At 43.9% G+C, this 25,019-nt stretch overlaps 1 protein-coding gene across 1 annotated transcript; it reads left to right on the forward strand.

Annotated features, from left to right (window-relative positions):
• Window positions 1–18: 18 nt before the first annotated feature.
• On the forward strand, window positions 19–24,473 carry RNF10 (ring finger protein 10). The gene is made up of 17 exons (XM_056530239.1): window positions 19–570; window positions 7,268–7,449; window positions 8,131–8,327; window positions 9,068–9,158; window positions 12,922–13,106; window positions 13,401–13,537; window positions 15,673–15,833; window positions 16,018–16,137; window positions 17,231–17,450; window positions 17,534–17,667; window positions 17,754–17,871; window positions 18,124–18,225; window positions 19,055–19,216; window positions 19,309–19,394; window positions 19,514–19,571; window positions 21,070–21,225; window positions 21,317–24,473. Exons 1-17 carry the CDS (start codon window positions 465–467, stop codon window positions 21,388–21,390), a joined length of 2,289 nt encoding a protein of 762 aa, XP_056386214.1. The 5' UTR covers window positions 19–464; the 3' UTR covers window positions 21,391–24,473.
• Window positions 24,474–25,019: the final 546 nt, after the last annotated feature.

Here is a 25,019-nt window from a genome sequence, read left to right on the forward strand (position 1 = left end):
TCCGGGAACTGTACACCGTCAGGCGGGCAGTCGCCATTACAGCCGCGGTTACAGTTGTCTGCCCCTTCACGGGAGCAGAGGGGAACCCCACACCGACCAGTCCCGTGAGTCCCCCAGGGCTCGCACCATCCGGGTCCAGCCCGTTCCCGGTGCTGTGGGGCCGCTGCTCCCGTCCAGGACTCCTTCCCCCGCACTCGTCTCCTCCGGCCGGGCCCGCTGTTCTCCGTTCTGTGCTCTGTAGGGCCGCAGCGCTCAGATCCCGACTCCTCCGGTGGAGCCCCGCGCTCCCGCTCCAGCCCCGCACTCTTCTCTCCGGCTTCTGTGTTCCTTTTTTCTTTTCTTTCTGGTTGGAGATCAAGATGTCGCCATGAATCCCGCTCTCCGTTGTCCGCAGCGTCTGAACGCCATGCTCTTGGCTTCACACCGGCCCCTGCACGGTGCTTCTCCCGCCCTCCCCGCGGTCTATGCCGCTGAGCTCAGCCACAGACATGGAGCCCGGATCCAGCAACGGCAGCAAGACCCAGAACCGCTCGGGCTCCGCGGGGCCTTCCGGGGATAAGCCCAAGAATGGTAATAATGGCCGGTAGTGGCCGCTGCCTGGGGCTCACTGCTGTCTGGGGAGGACGGTGGGGATCTACAGCATACAGGTGGTTGTCACCTCGTACTGATTTCATCCAGATAGTAATCTGTACTTGGGAAAGCTGGGTGATGACCGAGACTACATGGGGCGCCCCCAGCTTCTATAGCTACACATCAGTGCTGGATACATAGGAAAGCTGGGTGATAACTGAGACTACATCGGGTGTCCCCAGCTTGCATAGCTACATATCAGTGCTGAATACATACGAAAAGCTGGGTGATGACCGAGATTACATGGGGTGTCCCCAGCTTGTATAGCTACACATCAGTGCTGGATACATAGGAAAGCTGGGTGATGACCAAGATTACATGGGGTGTCCCCAGCTTGTATAGCTACACATCAGTGCTGGATACATAGGAAAGCTGGGTGATGACCGAGATTACATGGGGCGCCCCCAGCTTCTATAGCTACACATCAGTGCTGGATACATAGGAAAGCTGGGTGATAACCGAGACTACATCGGGTGTCCCCAGCTTGCATAGCTACATATCAGTGCTGAATACATACGAAAAGCTGGGTGATGACCGAGATTACATCGGGTGTCCCCAGCTTGTATAGCTACACATCAGTGCTGGATACATAGGAAAGCTGGGTGATGACCAAGATTACATGGGGTGTCCCCAGCTTGTATAGCTACACATCAGTGCTGGATACATAGGAAAGCTGGGTGATAATTGAGACTACATGGGGTGTCCCCAGCTTGTATAGCTACATATCAGTGCTGGATACATAGGAAAGCTGGGTGATGAGAGACTACATGGGGCGTCCCCAGCTTGTATAGCTACATATCAGTGCTGGATACATAGGAAAGCTGGGTGATGAGAGACTACATGGGGTGTCCCCAGCTTGTATAGCTACATATCAGTGCTGGATACATAGGAAAGCTGGGTGATGACAGAGACTACTTGGGGTGTCCCAAGCTTGTATAGCTACACATCAGTACTGGATACATAGGAAAGCTGGGTGACACTTTGTTGGATTCCTTAGCTTAGTGTCAGGACCCTGATAAACCAGTGCTGTAGATGGCCATGGTTTGGTAAAGTAGACTGGTGCCTTGCCCCATATTAATACCACTGCTGGCATAGTACTGGGACCAGTGCAAGGAGTAAGGGACTTGGAGAGTTTTTCCTCCTTCCCCTTATCAGCTCTGGGTACTCAGTATCCAACTCATGTGCTGAGATACAAGGCTCTGCTTATAGGCCACATTATCTGCCACAGCACAACAGGGTGGAGCGTCCATGTCAACCAGATCAGATGAAGTGAACTGAGGCAACATGACAGGCTGGGGGGAGTCTATCTCTATAGAGCAGTGGTCTCCAACCTATGGACCTCCAGACGTTTCAAAACTACAATTCCCAGCATGCCCGGACAGCCAACGGCTGTCCGGGCATGCTGGGAGTTGTAGTTTTGTAACATCTGCAGGTTGAAGATCACTGCTATAGAGTCTCTCTACCCGGCCTCAGTTCACTTCCCCATCTGATCTGGTTACATGGACGCTCCACCCTGTTGTGCTGTGGCAGATAATGTCTCCACCCTGTGTAATGTGTCCTCTGCTTTGTTTACTTACTGTACTTCAGGAAAATAAAACAAATGTCAGTCTTTTTTTTCTTCCAGTGAATGTAGGTGACAGTAGTATTCAGTAAATATAGCCTTGGTTTTACCTTGTACATTTCTCCCTCGGATACTTTGTATCTTAGCTGTGCTTGTATGCAATAGTATATCCATTTTTTGCCATAATGGAAGCAGAACAATGTACACTGGATCCATTGCATGACACTCAAACTTTACCCAGCAGACCATTGACTTTAATGGGTCGGCACGGTGTCTGGTATTTAAGCGGACAAAATAATTGTTTCCCCCACTGTCTTGGCTTATACTAAAGAATTAATCGTTGGCAGATCTGCAAGTTTAGGCTTAGCCTTTGTTTACATCTATGGGGCCACTGCAGACGCCGACGGATCCTGTTGACTTTAATGGTGTCTATCAGAAGGATTTAACCCCTTAAGGACTCGGACAATTTAATTTTTACGTTTTCATTTTTTCCTCCTCGCCTTCTAAAAATCATAACTCTTTTATATTTTCATCCACAGACTAGTATGAGGGCTTGTTTTTTGCGCGACCAGTTGTCCTTTGTAATGACATAACTCATTATTTCATACAATGTATGGCGCAACCAAAAAACACTATTTTTGTGGGGAAATTAAAACGAAAAACGCAATTTTGCTAATTTTGGAAGGTTTTGTTTTCACGCCGTACAATTTATGGTAAAAATGACATGTGTTCTTTATTCTGAGGGTCAATACGATTAAAATGATACCCATTATTACATACTTTTCTATTATTGTTGTGCTTAAAAAAAATCACAAACTTTTTAACCAAATTAGTACGTTTATAATCCCTTTATTTTGATGACCTATAACTTTTTTATTTTTCAGTTTAAGTGGCGGTATGGGGGCTCATTTTTTGCGCCATGATCTGTACTTTTTTTTGATACCACATTTGCATATAAAAAACTTTTAATACATTATTTTTTTTTTAAATAAAATGTATTTTTTTTTTCCGTTCACGCCGTTAACCGTACGGGATCATTAACATTTTATTTTAATAGTTCGGACATTTACGCACGCGGCGATACCAAATATGTCTATAAAAAAAATTTTTTACGCTTTTTGGGGGTAAAATAGGAAAAAACGGACGTTTTACTTTTTTATTGGGGGAGGGAATTTTTCACTTTTTTTTTACTTTTACTTTTACATTTTTTTTACATTTTTTTTTACACTTGAATAGTCCCCATAGGGGACTATTCATAGCAATACCATGATTGCTAATACTGATCTGTTCTATGTATAGGACATAGAACAGATCAGTGTTTTCGGTCATCTCCTGCTCTGGTCTGCTCGATCACAGACCAGAGCAGGAGATGCCGGGAGCCGCACGGAGGAAGGAGAGGGGACCTCCGTGCGGCGTTATGAATGATCGGATCCCCGCAGCAGCGCTGCGAGCGATCCGATCATTAATTCAAATCGCGCACTGCCGCAGATGCCGGGATCTGTATTGATCCCGGCACCTGAGGGGTTAATGGCAGACGCCCGCGAGATTGCGGGCGTCGGCCATTGCCGGCGGGTCCCTGGCTGCGATCAGCAGCTGGGATCAGCCGCGCATGACACGGGCATCGCTCCGATGCCCGCGGTTATGCTTAGGACGTAAATGTAAGTCCTGGTGCGTTAAGTACCACCTCACCAGGACGTACATTTACGTCCTGCGTCCTTAAGGGGTTAAAGGGGTATTCCAGGAAAAAAAACTTTTTATTTATATTATATCAACTGGTTCCAGAAAGTTAAACAGATTTGTAAATGACTTCTATTAAAAAATCTTAATCCTTTCACTAATTATCAGCTGCTAAAGTTGAGTTGTTTTCTGTCTGGCAACAGTGCTCTCTGCTGACATCTCTGCTTGTCTTGGGAACTACACAGAGTAGAATAGGTGTGCTATGGGGATTTGATTTTAAACTGGGCGGTTCCCAAGACAGGTGTCGTCAGAGAATTTAGACAGAAAACTCAACTTCAGCAGCTCATAAGTACTGAAAGGATTAATATTTTTTAATAGAAGTAATTTACAAATCTGTTTAACTTTCTGGAGCCAGTTGATATATAAAGTTTTCCTGGATAACCCCTTTAAGCAGACAAAGAATTTCCTGCAGTATCTAATTTTTTTTTTTTCCCCCCATGTTTCGTTTGGAATCCATTTTTAATAGTGGCATTTCAAGACAATTGTAAACTATGTCTGTAATGTTTTTCTTATTGCAGATCATGACTGCTAGAGCCATAGGGAGATTTATCAAAACCTGTCCAGACGAAAAGTTGCTTAGTTGCCCATAGCAACCAGATTGCTGCTTTCATTTCTGAAAAGGCCTGTGAATAATTAAAGCGATCTGATTGGTTGCTATGGGCAACTCAGCAACGTTTTGTCTGGACAAGTTTTAATAAATCTCCCCGATAGTCCTTACTCGTTCCCATTTTGTGAAGGTGCCTTCCCTCCAGCTTTCAGTCTTTCGACTGGCATATTTGCACAAGTGATTTCAAATGAAAACTGAAGCAAAATATTATCCTGTATTTACCTCACCCCTAGAAAACGCTGGTGTGACCATGTTAGACAACAAGAGGGTCAGTCTGCTAAATAAGCTAGAATACCCAATCCTTTTCCCAGGCCACTTCTGCCAGAATCGGCGGAAACCAACCAACTTCTCGCAAAACTTTAAAGGGGTTATCCAGGAAAAACTTTTTTTTATATATCAACTGGCTCCAGAAAGTTAAACAGATTTGTAAATTCTATTAAAAAAATCTTAATCCTTTCAGTACTTATGAGCTTCTGAAGTTAAGGTTGTTCTTTTCTGTCTTAAACGCTCTCTGATGACACCTGTCTCGGGAACCGCCCAGTTAAAAAGCAAATCCCCATAGCAAACCTCTTCTAAACTGGGTGGTTCCTGAGACAGGTGTCATCAGAGAGCACTAGAGATGAGCGAACTTGCAGTAAATTCGATTCGTCACGAACTTCTCGGCTTGGCAGTTGATGACTTATCCTGCATAAATTAGTTCAGCTTTCAGGTGCTCCCGTGGGCTGGAAAAGGTGGATACAGTCCTAGGAAAGAGTCTCCTAGGACTGTATCCAACTTTTCCAGCCCACGGGAGCACCTAAAAGCTGAACTAATTTATGCAGGATAAGTCATCAACTGCCGAGCCGAGAAGTTCGTGACGAATCGAATTTACTGTAAATTTGCTCATCTCTAGAGAGCACTTAGACAGAAAAGAACAATCTTAACTTCAGAAGCTCATAAGTACTGAAAGGATTAATAGAAGTAATTTACACATCTGTTAAACTTTCTGGAGCCAGTTGATATATAAAAAGTTTTTTCCTGGATAACCCCTTTAAGAGGTATTCCAGTATCATTTAATGGCACATTCACTTTAGAAAACTTTTGACATGTAAAAGAAACGTTGGTCATGGTCTGAACATTCAGTCAGAAGCTTGTTCACATGTGGCTCTGTGCTATGTGACTGTGATGAACTTTCAGTGCAAGTCTGTTTTTTTTTTTTTCTTCTTCTCTATCAGGTGCAGGGAAAGGAGCGCTCAGCCATGTGCGTTTTCTACCTGGTCGTTCTAGCAATCATGACACAGCTCAAAAAAAAAAAAATAATTTGAAAGTGACAGATACACTTTAAAATGAAGCTATCTTTCAAAGACAACTCACTGATAGTGTTATCACAAACTGTTCAGGCTTCAGCATGCTTTTGCTTAAAATACCCCTTGTTGTGTAGTCTTGACATTTTCAGTGCAGTGTTGTCTCGGCAGCTCCCAGGCTCCTCCCTCCTGAGAGAACGCTATATACAGTCATGGCCGTAAATGTTGGCACCCCTGAAATTTTTCTTGAAAACTAAGTATTTCTCACAGAAAAGGATTGCATGTCTGGCTATACACATGTTAATTCCCTTTGTGTGTATTGGAACTAAACCAAAAAAGGAGGAAGAAAAGCAAAGTGGACATAATGTGACACCAAACTCCCCAAATTTTCTGGACAAAATTATTGGCACCCTTAACTTAATATTTGGTTGCACACCCTTTGGAAAAAATAACTGAAATCAGTCGCTTCCTATAACCATCAATAAGCTATCGGTATCGGCAATTACCTTGCCAATAAGCCAATAATGCCCCGCCCGCACCGCGACTGACCCCCCCACCGCACCACGACCGCCCACGGTATCGATTTTTGCCCATACCGCTATACCGGTCGGGCCCCTCCCCCACCCTCCGAGTCAATAAAAAAAATTAAACTTGCCCGTAATGGGGGTGGTCCGGGCCATCCATCCTTCCTGTAGTGTCCGGCGGCATTCTGGGTGGAGGGTGAACCGGTCCAGGCTGTCCTCCGGGGGGGTCATTTTCTCCACTCCGGGCAGGCTCCGGCCTAGTACGCTGCATAGACGCTGCTACGCCGTGAAGCCAGGTGCGTCGCTGCGCACGGGCGTCACTGCGCAGCGGCGTCTATGCTGCGTTACTAGGCCGTAGCCTGCCCGGAGTGGAGAAGAGGACCCCCTGGAGAAGGACAGCCCGGACCGGTTCACCAGGAATGCCGCCGGACACTACAGGAAGGATGGATGGCCCGGACTACCCTGACAGGTAGGGGGAGAGAAGCGGGTGGTGGTGGTGGCGGCGGCAGCCTATGGCACCGCAAAAGCCACTGCAGTGCATTGATTTAAAGCGCCCGCTTTAAATCAATGATCTGCAGCGGTGTCGCGGGGGGGATAAATAGCCGATAACTTATATCGGAATATCAGTATAAGTTATCGGCTATCGGCCCTAACCTCCACCGATTATCGGCCCTAAAAAACTGATATTGGTCGATCCCTAATATTCGGATTCACTCATCTCTACATAACTGTAAATGCCGGAAGCCATGTAGCTGCTGAGCCTAACTTGCAGAAAGTACATTATATTTTCTAATATGGAATAGGTTGTCGCTCTCCTGCTGGCAGTTGGAGATGCTTCTCATTTTTTTTTTTTTTTTTTTCTCCAACCTTTTATTTTTAGCTTTTGTGTCAAATGTTACTAATATTTACTGTTTCTGAATTTCAGATGGAAAGAATGGCAGTAGCTCAAAGCAGCGATATAACCGTAAACGTGAAAACACTTACCCCAAAAATGAGAGCTTTGCCGGACAGACCCGCCGCCCCGGTCCACAGAAAAGCAAGACTTTTAACAAGGTTCCCCCTCAGAGAGGAGGATCAAAACAGTACATGTATGGCAGAAGAGAAGAGGTGAGATGCAAAACTAGGTTTTCTTGATGGTTTTTTGCATAGCTATTAAAAATAATCTTTCATTGCCACAAATGAAAATAACTGAGGTTTTCTTGGAAATGTCCTTAATTGAAGGGGTTTGCCCCTGATATCCCCTATCCTTAGGGTCAGGGATGACCATTTGACTGCAAGGGGCCAACTGCTGGGACTGCACACACGTGAGTGCTACTCCATTTTCAGGGGAGACACTGTTACCTGTTCTGGAGATCGGGGTGGCTCAGCGGTTGGACCCCTTTCAATAAGATGGTATCCCTTATCCTGAGCTTAGGTGATAACTTCCATTGATGGGTGAACCCCTTTTTAATCCTATGACTCCTTCTGAAATAAAAGAACAAACTTCCACGTACTTGCCTCACCCGCTTCACAAGCGCTGCAGTGGTCATATCTTCCCAAACTTGCTCCTTTGCTATCTTTACCTGTGATGGCTGTTTCCATGCTACAGGAGTGGTGACTGAAAGATCGGACATCTGCAGCAATGGGGGAGCAGGTGAGGTAAGTATGTCAGCTTTTGTTTTGTTGCACAGTAAGCCATAGGATTAACTATGACCTCTTTAACATGGCCTCCATAATGGTTGAGTTCATTGGGATGAAACATAAGATAAGATTGAATCTGAAAACTGACACTATATATCTTGTTTGTAGGTAGCAGAAACTCAACGGGCAGAGTTTAGCCCAGCCCAATATTCAGGACCTAAGAAAATAAGCTTGAACCACTTGTTAAACTTTACGTATGAACCACGTGGGCATCCTGGAGCTCATAGAGATGGACATGGAAATTGGGGCAGAAGAAACAAGTGGGGGAATAAACCTTTTAACAAGGAGTTGTTCCTGCAAGCCAAGTAAGTTCTCAGTTTGTCATTAGAGATGAGTGAACTTACAGTATATTCAATTCGTCACGAACTTCTCGGCTCAGCAGTTGATGACTTTTCCTGCATAAATTAGTTCAGCTTTCAGGTGCTCCCGTGGGCTGGAAAAGGTGGATACATTCCTAGGAAAGAGTCTCCTAGGACTGTATCCACCTTTTCCAGCCCACCAGAGCACCTGAAGGCTGAACTCATTTACGCAGGAAAAGTCATCAACTGCCGAGCCGAAAAGTTCGTGACAAATCGAATTTACTGTAACTTTGCTCATCTCTATTTGTCATGTCTAAATACAGTTTGAGTTATTTTGCTTTTAGATATCTGCAAGAAAACCAAAATATATTGAAAGGCTGGGAATATGTTACCGAATACACTTTTGGTCCCTATTAACCCCTGGTATGTTGTATTCAAGGTTAATGGGGACAAATGCATATTGTGAGTGTGTAGAAATGTATTAGGTGGCAAAGAATAGTGTGGTAACATGACTCCTCTGATGTGATCAGAACGTATGTTATATGGACAGGTAGCCACTGGCTTCAAAGAGGACATCCATTTATGGCCAAACCTCATCTGTATTGTATATTCTCATGTAAAAGAATGGTAAAGGTTTTGTCTTGCAATTGTGGACTCATGGTAACATCCAATTTTGTCTTCTCTATTAAACGCTATCTTAATGCATGGATTCTAATAGGTGTGTGTTCATGCCTTTGTTGTTCTAGTTGCCAGTTTGTGGTGTTGGAGGATAATGATTATAGTGTACATTTCACTGATCCAGACACACTTGTCAGCTGGGATCTGGTGGAGCAAGTGGTAAGTGATCAATTTTCTGCACAATGTCAGAATATATACATTTAAAATAAAAAAAAACTTGAAAACATTTTTTGCTTGCTTTGTACTGCTCTACAGCTTTAGTTTTGGTATAAACTGTTGTTTTTGGTTTAGAAAAGCAGCCATTTAGCATTTGCTGCAGTCTCTAGCCCTTGTCTTCTGAACTTTCATCTCTGCTGATTCAACCAGATCAACGTTGACCTTTGTTCTGATCATAAACCAGCTTGGACTGTTCTGGATATTAACGTAGCATTACTCCAGCTAGTTATTAATGTGTTACAGTGCTTATAGTGCTTTGCTTTTAAAGGATTTATCCTAGATAGAAATACATATCTGCTTTTTTTTCCGGAAACAGCACCACTCTGGTCCTAAGATTGTGCGTGGTATTGCAGCTCGGTTGCCTTCGAGTGGAGCAAAGTTGTAATACCACACCCAACCTGAGTACAGGCATGACACTGTTTTTAAAAGACGGCTATGTTTTTCTAATCTTGTATAACTTTAAATCCTTAAGGACACAGGGCGTACGGGTATGCCCCTATTCCGAGCCCTTAAGGACTCAGGGCGTACCTGTACGTCCTGTGTCCCGCTAAGGGGCTTAAACCGTTCTCACAAGCGGAGAATGGGTTAAACCGTGGGTCCCAGTTGCTACGGGCAGCCAAGACCCACGGCTAATGCCGGGCACCGCCGATCGGGCCGATGCCCGGCATTTACCTTATAGACAACTTTGATTGCGGCGTCTAAACTGAAAGTGAAACTATCCCGGCAGCTCAGCGGAGCTGATGTCCCGATCAGCTTACTGGACTACAGAAGTGTACCTACCTCCTCGTCCAATTGGTGACCTGTTTTTCCATGCCTAGAGCAGCAGAGCGCCGGTAACACTGATCAATGCTGTGCAATGGCATAGCATTGAACAGTGTATGCAATCAGAAGATTTCATAGTATAGCCCCTAAGGGGGCTAAAAAAAAAGTAAAAAGTGGTAAAATAAGAGAATACATGTGAATAAGCCGGGTGGGTACCCCCCCCCCCCCCCAAGGTTGCCCCCCCATAAGTTTAAATCACCCCTCTTTTTCTATTTTTTAAATAAAATAATGTAATAATATGTGGTACCGCCGCGTGCAAAATGTCTGAACTATTATAATGTAAGGTTAGCTAAACTGCACGGTCGATGGCGTACACGTAAACAAAATACCAAAGTCTAAAATAGTGAATTTTTGGTCACTTTATATTCCATAAAATATTAATAAAACGATCAAAAAGTCCTTTCAAAACAAAAATTGTACCGATAAAAACTACAGACCATGGCACAAAAAATAAGCCCTCATATAGCCCCATATGCGCAAAAAAAAAAAAAATGTATAGGGGTCAGAAGATGACAATTTTAAACATTCTAATTTTGGTGCATTTATTTTTTATTTTTTTTTTAAGTTGTCAAATAAATCCAACATAAATTGGGTATACCTGTAACCGTATGGACCTACAGAATAAAGACAATGGCCCTCATTTACTATTCTAAACCCGACTTCTTTTGTCGGGTTTTTCTGGCGCATCTTTGTCTGCGACATGTCGCAGACATCGTGCGCCAGTCTGCGACACGATGCGACATTTTTTCCCGACGGACCCGATGTGGATTCTCCCAAACCCGAAAAAGGGGCGTAACCCGACATTTCTGAGCTTTCCCACGTATTTATAAAGGTTTCCAACCCGAATTTGTTGAATTGTTGTGGATTTTTTCCCGACAACTCAGAGGAGTTGGAAACCAAAACCAACAAAACCCACGTGCGACAAACAGGATGCAACATAATAATAAATACCAGGGGAAAAAAGCAGTCGGGTAAGAATGCCAAGATAGAAAATCTGGTTGTAAGTCTAAGTAAATGAGGGCCAATGTCATTTTTACCGAAAAGTGCACTGTGTAGAACTGGAAGCCCTGAAGTTGCAAAATGGCATTTTTTTTTTCTTCATTTCACCCCACAAATACGTTTGTTTTTGTTTTTTTTCACCGCAGATTGTTATACTAGAAGTAATGTCATTACAAAGTGCAATTGGTGATGCAAAAAACAAGCCCTTATATGGGACTGTAGGTACTCCACCCCTAGACATCTTATCCCCTATCCAAAGGACAGGGGATAAGATGTCTGATCGTGGGGGTGACACCACTGGGGACCCCCGCAATATAGCATGCAGCACCCACCGTATCTGTTTCCGGAAACTCTGGAGGTTCTGGCTCCCGACCACAGGGACTGAAGATCGTGACGTCACGACTCTGTGCTGTGTGACGTCAGGCCCCACCCCCTCAATGCAAGTCTATGGGAGGGGGCGTGGCAGCCCAGGTTTTGATAAATGTCCTCACACTCGAAGCTGTCCTAGTTTATTCATTTTTATATGATGTAATTGACTAAATGGGCATTGTAATTATTTTTAAACAAAAAACTTTTGAATGGTCAAGGTCACATTTTCTCCAGACTTGAAGGTTGGTTATTTAAGTGGGATCAATGTAGAAACATTACCAATATTCCTAAGATTTTCAGGTTTATCAGTTTAAAGTCTTATGCTTTTTTACATTGCTGACTTGAGCCAAGCCAGACTTGTACAGCTCCTCACCATCCAGCAGGTTATTTCTGGTTACTCTAAAAATACTTAGAACTGAGCGGTCATTTGTTATTAGAATTTAAGGGGTGGTCCCAAGTAGGCAGCATCTCTTCAGCTAGAAGACTGGGCCCCAGAGATCAGCTGGCATTGCTTGGAGGAAGCTGTAGACAGCCGCACACTCCTCTTGTGTACGATCCAGTCTTTGTAGAGGCTCTTCCACTCTGCTAAAGTCTTGAGCGCATGGCCCATCTCTGATATAAATGTTCCCTTATATTAGGGCTGGCCGGTATGACCAAATATGTGTATCACGGTATTTTTGTAACTTATGGCGGTTCCACGGTATTTACCCGCCAGCGCTGTTCTGCTCCTTCCAATTATCAGCCCAGCGGGGTACTACTCACATGTCACCCGCAAGCACTGCCCTCCTCCTCTTTGTTGGGGGCCGCTGGCGCTGGAACGCACTGTACGCCAGTGGTCTCCAACCTGCAGACGTTGCAAAACTACAACTCCCAGCATGCCCGGACAGCCAACAGCTGTCCGGGCATGCTGGGAGTTGTAGTTTTGCAACAGCTGGAGGTCCACAGGTTTGAGACCACTGCTGTACACTGTATTCCTATGCCCGGGCTGCAAAAGATAAAGAAAATAAACTTTAACTTGCCTACGTCGGCCTTGTGCTGGGGATGGGAACTTCGGACAGCCGTCAGCCTATCACTAGCCACAGCGATGTCCCACCCCGGTCAGTGATAGGTTAAACGCACTGTCATGTAAGAAGCCGGCCAGAGCTCCTTACATGACAGTGGGCTCAGCCTATCACTGGCCGGGGCGGGACATCGGCGGGTCACATGATTTGGGGGGGGGGGAAGCAGAACAGCGCTGGCGGGTCACATGATTTCCCCGATGTGGGGACAGCGCAGCGCTGGGCTGATAATTCATTCCCAAGGGGGAGGGGCCCAACCGGTATTGCGGTATGGGAAAAACTCATATCGTGCAGCATAAAAATTCCGGTATTTGGAATGAATCGGTATACTGCCCAACCCTACCTTTTATATGTTTATATAGGAAAGGACTTTTTATTGAGGAAATCACCTTTTTGAATGCTTTAGGATCAAGTTGTAATTATAGCATTTATGGCATCTGTTTTTGCTTCTGCTTTAGCGCATCCCTTGTCATGAAGTGCCATCTTGTCCTATATGTCTATATCCTCCGGTTGCTGCGAAGATCACTCGATGTGGACATATCTACTGCTGGGCTTGTATATTGCACTACCTGTCGCTAAGTGAAAAAGACTGGAGTAGATGTCCAATTTGTTACAGCTCAGTCATTAAAAAAGACCTGAAAAGGTAATGGTGTTTAAAGTGTAATGGGGGGGGGGGGGGGGGCAAAAATGTGGCCTGCTTATAAGGAATGTAGATATGTAGCCCTTAATGGATTGCTATTTAAGGGCCATTGTTTACATGGTTGTCTACAAGTGCAGGGAAACTTGTACTTGTTACTGCTTATATCCTAATATTAGTGTTATCTATATGGCTTTACGAAATTAGTTAACCAATTTAAGACTTTATTGCAATTGTTTGAATCTCACGAATGAAATTCTGCCCATGTTTATCTACTTTTTTTCCCCCCCCAATCTTCAGTGTTGTCACAACAGAGCGACAACTGCATGTTGTTGGTGACACCATTACAATGCAGCTGATGAGAAGAGAGAAGGGTGTGTTGGTGGCTATGCCCAAATCTAAGTGGATGAAACTGGATGAGCCTATTCATCTGGGAGGTAAGAGATTAACCCTTTGGCCCAAATGTATTAACGTTGTTTAATGGCCAGACAGCATAAAGTGAAAGTAGACATGCTAGGGAAGTGGTACATTTTTCACACAGCTCATGCTGTTCACACTGTAGATGGTTCTGGCTCAGTTTAGAGTAGGGATGTCCTGATGCACTTTTTTTTTTTTAAAGACTGAGTACCGATACTTTAATTCTAGTACTCGCCGATACCAATTACGAGTACTTTTATTTTAAAGGGAATGTGACACCAGGGTGACCTGGTTTCTGGTGCTGCTTACCGTGCTGATATGTGGGTCCTTGTTGTAGCCCCATTGTAAATAGCCACCTGCCCCCCCTTGTAGACAGTGCAGGCACCCCCTCTTGTAGACATTAGAAGCAGCCCCCCCCCCTTTAGACATTAGTAGCAGGCCCCACCCTTGTAGACAGCTCACCTGCGGCTGTCCTCTGACAGGTGCTGCCGCTCTGCTGCCTCGTTCTCCCGTCCGCATCATGGCGTCCTATGGAGGAGTATGTGACGTGTGTGTGTGTGTCACATTCTCCTCCATGGAACGCCATGATGTGGACGGGGCAGCAGGTATCGGATTTGGTATCGGGGACATTGAACAAGTCCCCAATACCATGGAAATGGCTAGTATCGGCCCCGAGTTTAGAGTATTGGTTGACTATTGGCAAAACTTTGACTCAGGACATCACATTTAGGCCATGCCCCTTTTAAGAGGACCCATGGCCACTCCCAAAGAGAGGTTTTCCATCAATTTTCTTTAAATTAGGGTGTCCTGATCACACCTTTTTAGTTTCTTGATACACCCTCCTATTCTCAAGATATGAGGGTTCATAGTTTGTGTAACAATTCAGGGAATTGTCAGATGGATGTGAACTTTATTTTAATATTGGGAGGGACTACCAGGGGATGGGCAAGTTATACAGTCAGGTGGTGTGAATGTGGAATACATAGCCCGCTAACTGTGTAATCCTGATTATCAGCAACAATAAAGACCTGGTCTCAAATGGCTGGAGGTGCTCAACCCCCAATGCAGTTATACAATTGTGCATTTATACAGGGGGAGCAGATCCTGCCCTTGTAGTCCGCTGGGCGATCCCCAGCATAAAAATGCATACAATGGAGGATGCCTGCAGCGGACTACAAGTGCCACAATAGAATCCTACACCAGATAGATGGTGTGGATGTGTAACAATTAGAATAATACAAGAATTTAGGTGCACTACTGTGGTAGATGTAAACAATGACATTGGCTATCCCTCAACACTGATAATCATGATTATCACCTGATATTTATTTCCGTTATTAACGTTCACACCCATGTGACAATTTCCTGAATTGTTAGATAAATTCTAAACTCTCACATCTTGGGTACAGAAGGCTGGGATCAAACTGTTAAAGCGTGTAATCTATTTAACAAATTTAATTTTTTTTCCAGTTGGTCACAGGTCCTTCTGAACAAAACCACAACCTGAATTAATAGAGGCACAGAAGTGTCCAAACACGTAATAAATGTGATGCAAGTCATATACGCCATTTTTGGGAGGAGCAAATTGCACCAGAATTCTGTTGCATTTTAGTAGTGAATCTGGCCCACACTTACAATGATTTTGACCCAATTTTGGCTCCAAATGCACCAGATTTGTGATGCAAATCAATTAAGAAATTAAGACACATTTTATTGTGCTGTGTGCCAAACAGAATAGGAAAATACACCTTGCTTGAAAAGGTGTGATTCTCAGCTAAAGTGTGCCATGGACAGAAAGTGGATGTGGTCTAAAATGCCATGCACCAAAATCTTACTGCATTACCTAAAGTAAGCAAACTAATAATTGGTGTAAACTAAAACTTGACAGTGAAAACTTAGACTTTACATGTAAAAGAATCAGTAGAACGAGCAGGGAGAGAAGCCGTTGGCCATGCGTTTCTCTCTGCACGCTGTCTGTGAGCGAGACAGTCCCATAAACGTATGGGATTTACTTGGTCACAGATTCAGGGTAGAGCAGGCTTCTCCTGGCTCTTTTTACTGATTGGACCCAAACTGATAAACTGTCCCTTTTTGACATATAAAAAGCTTTATAATGACCGTTCCTATATAAGTAACAACAATATTTTATTTCCAGACGAGGAGCATACCCTATTCTCAAAGCTTCTTCTAGCATCAAGAGACCAGATCCTCAGCCAAGTGATATCTGAGGAGAAGGCTGCACTACTAGAGCAGTACAGTATTGAGGGGAAAACCCCAGAAGCCTGTTTTATAGAAGCTGCCATTCAGGAGCTGAAGGTAAGTGGTGAAACAAAATTATTGTGCCTGAGGCTATGGGGGTAGGCTGGGCAAAAAAGGTGAGAAGTTTCTCTCAATGTGAGGAAAGTTCTGTGCAGGTCATCAGTACATGAAGGTTGTGGTTGTGTTGTGGTTGGTGTGATTGGTTGTTGTTTCACGAAGCGTCATTTGTAAATCTTAACAGGATCGTCAGGAAAGTCTTCAGGCTCTGAGACATGAAGTTGAAGCAGCTGCTGTCTCTATGGAGGCTTTGACGTTGGATACAGACATAGAAGAGAGGAAGCCAGGCGGCTATGATATTAAGGTGTGTCAATACTTTAGTGTGACAAACTCCTATCGGATCTGGCAAAAATCCCCATTGGAAATGTCGCTGACATGAACCTACCATAGCATTTATTAATACAAATTTTAGTATTGTGTATTAAAAAGTACCAGTCACCAAATAAACTGTTCTAAACTAACTCAAGCTATGTTCCCGATCTACGAACACCCCTCCAGCCCTTAAAAAAAATCTTAAAAAAGCTGTGTATCTTGCCTTTCTTCTTGCTCATTGCAATTTCCCAGCAGAAGAAAATGGACATTTCCCAGCAGGCATGACATCACTGAAGCCTGCTGGGGGACCACTTTTGACCTCACATGGTGGCAGTGCTGTGATGAATAGAAGACCTCAGGCTCTGTGCATGTTTCAGTCTGTGTTGCTATCAGTGAGGCTCTCCTGCAGCTTTCAGTCTGTGCAGCTTCCTTTGAGAATCTGTGGTACTTTCACTTTCTGTGCAGCTTTCAATCAAGCTCAGTGCAGAGAAACACTTCCAGAGTTTGGTCTCCTGCCAGACCAGGAGGAGACCAAACTCACTGTATTAATTGTGGCAGGGAACAGAACAGAGCCACCTTGTGGCCGTTTTTTCTATTACATTTTAAAAACATTTATGTTGATTGTAAAAGCAAGTGAATGCGGAAGTGTCTGCTAATTACACAAGGAACACTATATGAAAAGTTTTATTTGGTGACCGGTACTCTTTAAGGTACAATACATTTAGAATGTCTGCCTGGAGTCTTTCTGGCGGCCAGCGGGCACCAGTGATATAAATTGCTATAAGCACGCAGACCTGCAGCAATCCCAATGACTTTAATGCAGTCTGCACAGAATTCCACCAAAAGAATAGACATGTTTATTGATTTGGCGGAATTGAATTCCGAATTCCCATCGCTTCTGCAAGCTGATTCTGCTCAGGAAGTTACAGGCAAAAAATTCTCTGCAGAATTTCTCAGTGTGACCTGGCCCTTACTGTTTCACAGAAATGATGGGTATGCACTGATGTCCGGCACTTTGCTTAGGTATTTGAACACTTGGTTTCAAAGAATATTAAACAACCTTTTTATGAATCTTGTGTTGATAGGTGGTGCAGTACCTCTCTGCTTTTGATGAGGAAACCATTGATCCACTAGATAAGGAACTTTGTGCAGCCACAAATCAAGCGACTGTGGAACCTGTGTCTGCCGAGGCCTGTGATTTAGCCCCTTCAGATGATTCAACTCTTACTGCAGACAGCCATCAGGAAGATGTTCCTTTGGAATCTGGACAACTTGCAAACCCGCATTACTACTACTTTTACCAAGGTGTGTGCGTGTACATGTGTTAAGTTGAATTATTTTATTTTTTTACAAAACAATTTTAATATATAATAATATTGCCCTTGTAGCTGTGGATGGACAGCATGTGTATCTCCACCCTGTCAATGTTCGCTGTCTGGTTCATGAATATGGCAGCCTTGAAAGATGTCCAGAAACTATAACCGCTTCAGTGGTTGAAATTGATGGCTTCACAGTGACTGAGGTGAACTGACATTTTACTGAGAAAAGCAAATACTTAACAAATGGATTGCAATTGTGTTTACTGGGGAATGTTAAATCCTTTTGCAGGAGGTGCGTAGGCGTCACCGTTACCTGTGCCATCTTCCACTTACCTGTGAATTCAGTATTTGTGAGATGTCGCTTGGACCCCCAGCTGTTTCGCAGGAAACTCTAACATACTTTTCCGGTGAGAGATATAGTTCCATACGTGCTCTTATTTGCATCCCTCTATTTCAGGGTTTCCCAACCAGGGTGCTTCCAGTTGTTGCAAAACTACAACTCCCAGCATGCCCAGACAGCCGAAGGCTGGGGGGGGGGGGGTCTTGAGGACCGCGCTTGAGAAACACTGACTTAGGGGGCTCATCTTTTTGTTCTTGAGGTTCCCCTTTGAGACACCTAATCCTTCGGTAATGTGTGTTTTGAAATTTTTAATTTTTAGATGAAGTGGAGAAGAGAAAAAGGCAACGTCAGCGGAAAGCTAGAGATGAAAGACGCAGAGAGAAAAGAATTGAGATTGAAGAGAACAAAAAGCAAGGAAAATGTAAGTTAATTCCTGAATTACTGTGAAATAGATTAAAGGAGTTTTGTTGTACCTCCACCTATTTCCATTTAATGTGTAGAGGTGTTTGACATCACTAGCACTGCATCCTCTTATTCTTCTGAGCAGTAGGCATCCCAGAAGGGCATATTAACTCATGTCGGAGGACCAGCAGACACTTCCACCATACTTCGCTATAGGGATGATATTGGGCAGGTGATGAGCAGTGCTTGGTTTGGGTGGGGGGTTATTTTTTTGCAAACCTTAGACAGGCTTTTGTGTTTTTCTGGACAGATTGGTGGAGTGCTGTAGCGATGCTTGACCCTTCTGGAAGTTACTACCATTTGCACATGGTGGGGGAGATCTATCAAAACCTGTCCAGAGGAAAAGTTGCCCATAGCAACCAATCAGTTCGCGTCTTTCATTTTTAACAAGGCCTTTGTAAAATGAAAGAAGCGATCTCATTGGTTGCTATGGGCAACTTTTCCTTTGCGTAGGGTTTGATAAATCTCCCCCGTGTCTTTGGAGGCCAGTCAGTGACCATTGTGGTGTTGGTCATTTTATTTACCATGGTCCTTTTCCTCTGAATACTTTGGGGTAGCCTGCTCTAGAAAGAGTTTTGGTTGTCTGCCATTTAAAACATTTTGAAAGCCACTGTGCAGATTTTTTTATTTTTTTGCAACATATGAAAATGTGAAAGGGTCTAAAAACGTTCCAAATGCTTTATGCATAACACAACCTGAATTAGTGAGGCTAATTTCAGTATGTAGCTACATATTGTATGTCCATAACCTTGTCATCTAGAAAATCAGTAACTTTACATTTATTTCAGATCCTGAGGTGCAGATTGCGCTTGAAAATCTCTACCAGTTCCCTGCAGTCAGTTCTGCAACAGAATCCACAGTGCCTGGTTCACTTTCTTTGCTGCCTGCTGCAGAAACTCCAAGTTCTTTAACACCTTCTCCATTGAGCTGTAGCCCTACCTCTCAATCCAGTAAGAATTGTTCACGTTTTGTATAGATATAAAATTTTTATTTTTAAATATATATTGGCAGTGATTTTCAATCCTGTTTATTCTTTATGAAGGCTCTAATTTTGGTCACTGTCCAGAAAGCCCCCTCGATTTCCATGGAATCTGTGAGGATGATGGAAAGTCTCCTTCCTTTGCTCAGGTGTGACACTGATAATGCATATTTGTATAAATATATATCTTATACTAACCAACAAATAATGGTTGTCACAGGTAGTGATAGTAATTTTTACAGTTGAAATGTTTGTTTCCCCCTTCTAGATGCTAAGGGTTGGCAAGGCAAAGCCAGAGTTGTGGCCAAAGGTTTCAGTAAAGAAAGGTATGTGCTGATGATGGTCTTCCATTAATTTAATAACCTACAGAAAAATCTATACCCAATAATGAATATTAAAATGAATGTATCTACACAAGTGGTATCAAAGTTTATAAATTTTATAATAATAATTTAATTCATATTGACAACAAGAAAACCTACAAACAAAAAACATAACACTCAGACAAGTTTAAAAATAACAGTGGGGGAACACTGAGTAAATATTATATATAGATAGATGCAAATAATATATACGCTCAAGATCAGTGCATGAAATAGTATCAGCTGGTCATAATATTTGGAAAATACACTAAATACCTCCTCAGAAATTAATGACTAATAATTTAATAAGAAGGAAGGTCCACAATAATATTGCACAAGTAATCCAACCATGGGCAGCATAACAGGCAGCATAAAGATACAATGCATGGTACACAGAGACTTACTCCAGTGTTCCCCCACCTCACACACCAACACGTTTCGCCCCGCTTCGTCCGAGAGTGATGAGGAGAGGGGACATCTGGAGCTATTTATATGGGAGGCAGCAGGGTCCTTACCAATAGAAAGGAGAAGCAATGGCGCCAAATGGAATGGCGCTTGAGATGCCATCCCCACGATCCGTGCGCTTGCCGGAACACAGTCATCCTCCCGCGAGATTAGCTGCACTATGTGACGTCACCTGAGGGAGGAGAACGGAGCACAGGGAAGCGACTGGCCCAGGCATGTGCACTCAAGCGCACCATTAGTGAAGAGAGAACTACGCCCATAGATGCCAGTAGATTTATAATGTAGTCAAATAGCGCTATTTATGCGCACATAACCTAATATTTTGTTACTAAAAATGAAATGGTGAAAGATGTGATGAGAATAAATAAGTGCCAGCACGCAAAGATATGTATTAAGTGCAAAAAGTGACAAAAGTGCAAAGTGCAAAATTACAAACACAATTCATATCTATGCAAATTAATTATAAATAGCATGCAAATCAATCATTCATATGGGCTGCATAATAATGCAGAAAGTAATAAAAATAACGAATACAATAATTATAAAAAAATGAAATAATGAATCATTAATTTAGTGGTCATGTTCATGGCAAGGCTTAACCCTAGACGATGCAGGGTATAAGTGTGTTCATGTCTGGAACTTATAGCACTTGGGCATAAATGTACACTGATGCAGCCTGGCAGAGCGCTGATCTCGCTGTTCAATGCAATAGCAGAGCATTGAACCATGAATGCAGTCTAATAATTGCATGTAAAAGTCCCCAATGGGGACAAAGTGTAAAATAGAAAAAATATATATTTTTTTTTAATTATATAAAAGCCCCTTCCCTTTTCCAAACAAATGTAAACATGGCATATTTGGTATAATCGGGGAATTGTCTGCACTATTAGGACTTTAATTACTTATTAGGACTGACCACTGAATTCCTAAGCTCAGAGCATGTAGAGATGGCCCTGTACAGAAGGGAGTTTTACTGACCAAATTTTATAATCAACAGAAAATCCAGTTATGAGCACAGCCCCTGCAGACAGTGATGGGGAGAGTGACTGTTCTGAGCGAGTCCCAGTACCAAGCTTCCAGAACTCATTCAGTGAAGCCATGGAGGCAGCCTTTCTAAAGCTAGACACTGCACTTCCAACTCCACCATTATCTGGTAAGATCATGATTACAACACCATCTATGTGATTTGGTAGTCTAAGTTGCTGTAATGTGTGTTTGTTTTTTTTTTGTTTTTTTTACTACAGTTGAGAAAGGAGGAAAGAGAAAGAAGAAGCAACAGAAACTTCTGTTCAGTACATCTATGGTTCACACAAAATAAGCAACCACTTCAATTTATTCTAACTTCCCTTCATATTTGCGCACATTGCTTGGTATAACATTAAAACTTTCTGCAGTATTTATGGTTGGAAATTTTTTTTTCTTCCTTTCCCCCTTAATTTGGTCACCAACTCAGGGTGGGCTATTTTTTTCTTTCCCTCCCCCAAGTAGTTCATCTGGTCTTGGGCAATTTTTGCTTTCAGTGCTTGTCCTGGCTCATGAACTGTAGGGCAGAATGTTATCAATGAGGAATTTACTAACTAACACGTTGGCCCTGATTTATGAAGAGTGGATTGTAGTTTTCTTTGTGGGTTTTAATTGCCTCCAAATGTTTTTTTTTTTTTTACCCACGGTATTTACCAAGGTTTCCCTACATTTCTCGGTTGCTCTTCATTGGGGCACACAGGCACTAATGGGTATATGCTCTTTCCACTAGGCGCTGACACTAGGAAAAAAGTCAGATCCTACTACTGTAAGCGAGGTAGTTTTAGCTAGTGTCAGTAGGAGGCGGTTTAGCTCTTCTTCTCCGGCACCCATCCCTGCAGTCTTTACATGTGGCTACTCTGCTGGAGGGACTGCAGTGCTGCTCTGCCCCTACAGCTATAGTGCCAAACGGCGCAGACGGCCACAGTCTTATCCCCCTGCTTCTCCCGCAGTATTCATTAGCACACCATGTCTGCACACTGCGCAGCTGCCGGCCCTTTCCAGAGTCGGCGTCCCGCGTGCGCTCCCATGCAGTCCACTGGCGCTTCTCTGGAGCGTTTTTGCTAGCGGGGTTTATTCCTTCCCTCTCCCCCTGCTGCTCTGCCATCGGACTTATACTGTGTATAGGGGACACTCTCAGCAGCACAGATCTTCTCCTTGGCCTTGTAGCCATGGAAATGAAATGTGTGTTTGTGTGTGTGTATATGTATGGATATATATGTGTGTTTTATATCATATAAATTTTTGCCCCCTTGTGATCGTCACATGTATTGCAGCTCCTGTTTTTATTCCTACCAATGAGCTCTCTGGGGAGGGTCGATTTAATCTTGGCACAATTTTGGTAGTACTTTTATTTTTTATTTTTTTTACTCCACATGACTTACCTCGGGTCCGCAAGGTTCCCCGGGTTACTCCCTTATGGACGGAGTTATGGTCCTTCCCTCTGTTTCTGAGAATTGGGACTTCTTTTGCCCCTATCCTTTTTTCCTCTGGAGGGGACCTTATGCGACACACCGTGGCAGGTCTTTGCCAAGGATGCATGTTCCCTTGAGACATACTGGGGATAAATTCTATGACCATGCCATGTCCGCTGCACCCGCGGCCAATTTCCAGTTCCACCATACGAGGGCAGACCACCGATGGGGTGCCCCAACCGGTGCCAATACATTTCTAGCAGAGGGACCCTTCCGAAGTGTTCCCTCCTCTATGCCTGAGCCTTCTTTGCCACCCCTGTGCCTTATGTTCAATCACCAGCTTTCGCAGCCAGGGCACTCTCCTCTGCTGGGGGAGTTTATAAGTCTTGTGTGATTCGGCCATAGCCGGTCTGACCGCCATCTGTTGTATGGTTCCTGCCTTTGCTCTCATCCATCCAGCGAGTTCTCACCAGGAAAGAGTTGTCCATCCTTCCATTTAACATTTACGCGGCACTGACACACCAGTCTTCTGGGGTGACCTTCATGTACCCTGACCCTGGGAGTCTCATCTGGGCTCCCTCTCTATTCCTCCCCTGATGGGTTGTTGTTTTTGGGGTCTTCTGATCTGTTTGTTTGGTCCGCTGGGTCCAAGGCTTGTTCTCCTTGTCAATCCCCTATTTACAAGTGTGGGGAGTTTTTTTTTTTTTTTCTCTTGTTGGGACCCCTCCTAGGCGGCAGTGGTGTGCCTTGATCTCTGGGATGGTTTTCACTTTTTCCTGGGGCCTTTGTAATGTGGTGGTCTCGGGCATGTGTGACACTCCTGTCCAGTTCTTCTTCGCAATCCCCTTTTGTGGGGCGGTCTCTCTGAGCCACATTACGTGTTATCCCAACATGGCAGTACGTCTCCTGGAGCTTTCCGCTTAATATAGGAATGCTCACACTTTACAGGTGTGGGGTTTCCAGGAGACCTAAGAGCTCCGGTATTCCGGGATGCTCTTCTCAGGACGTTCAGGTCCTTGTCCGGCTGGTTTACTTCTCGTTCAGGTCAGCCGGATTTCGCCATTCGGGCCAACTTGACCCTATGCGTGGATGTCATTCCCTCATTGCGCTTTTTACTGCTGTTCCGGCTCTGTCATACGCTGGGTCCACTCTTCCTCCCCTCATGGTAACCCTGAGACGGTAATCTGGAACCTGAAGCTTGTCAGTCCTGGTCATCGGTTAGATGCATCATGTCTCTCGGCATGGTTTCGTCTCTTCCTTTTTCCAGATGTTTCTGGCCTCCATTTTTTCCGTGCTCTCCTTCTTCCTGGTGTATGTTGCTCTCCCTGGCGTTTTCTCGCCCTATTCTCTTCAATCGGCTGGATGGGGTTCTTGTTGCCCCCCCTTTTTTTTCTTTGTACCAGTCGGGCTAGTCCTCTGTCTGGTTCCGTAGTTTCCTTTGGAATTGTTTCCTCTATCCTTCCTGGGTGGTGGAGCTTCCAGACTCTGGGTTTCCAGGCTCCGGATCTCGCCAGCAAGCCTTGCAGGTGGATGGGGTTCAGTCTCTGGACTGTGTCCCCTTCTCTGGTGGTTGTTGTTTCCCACCCCAGGGACTGCTTTAGTACGTCCCATCAGTGTCTGTGTCCCCCAATGAAGAGTGACCAAGAAAAGGAGTTTATTTTTTGTACTCACTGTAAAATCTTTCTCATAGCTTTCATTGGGGGAGACTGCACCCACCCATTTCTTTATTTCTGGTCCGGATAATCTTTTCCGGTTTTTATCCGGGATTCCTTTCTAGGGTCCTTCAGACATATCTCTTGTTGGCTACTGCTTTGTGACAAAACTGATTACCTCCCTTCCAGTGGGTGGGTGTATCCAGCCAGGGAGGAGCTGAATTTTTTTTTTCCTAGTGTCAGCACCTCCTAGTGGCAAGAGCATATACCCATCAATGTCCCCCAATGAAAGCTACCAGTTTTTATTTTTTTTTTATAACAGAATTTCTGGCGCAATGTGCCAGAATCTGGCGTACAACCCAACCTAAACATGTCGGGTTTACAGTAGGAAATCGGGGCCATTTTTGCAATGTTAAAGGGACTGAGCTGCTTAGCTGGTATTAGCTTGCAAAGGATGGACCAGAGAATTATTGCTTTTTTTTTTTTTTTCTTTTGTCCCACTCTCTGAAGATTGACATTACTTTTGGTTGTGGCTTTTTATGTGAAAGGAGACTAGTTTAAACAATAAATGACTTGTAATGTAATGTCTTGTGTCTTTACATTCTTTTCCTCTCAAATATATGATTTCTCAGCAAATAGTATAGTTGTGTATTTGAGGTAACATTAGTTTCAATCATTGACAAAAATCCAGTTCTCAAGGAGGCAAAGGAGATAGAGCCTCCCCATTTCAACAGGGATGTTCATGTAATAGGTTTGTGTTGCTTCAGTAAAGTCTAAAGGAAGAGCATAAGTACACTGCTCAAAAAAATAAAGGGAACACTTGAACACAATGTAACTCAAAGTCACACTTCAGTGACATC

The sequence above is a fragment of the Hyla sarda genome, chromosome 1 (assembly GCF_029499605.1).
Source record: "Hyla sarda isolate aHylSar1 chromosome 1, aHylSar1.hap1, whole genome shotgun sequence".
Lineage (NCBI taxonomy): Eukaryota > Metazoa > Chordata > Amphibia > Anura > Hylidae > Hyla > Hyla sarda.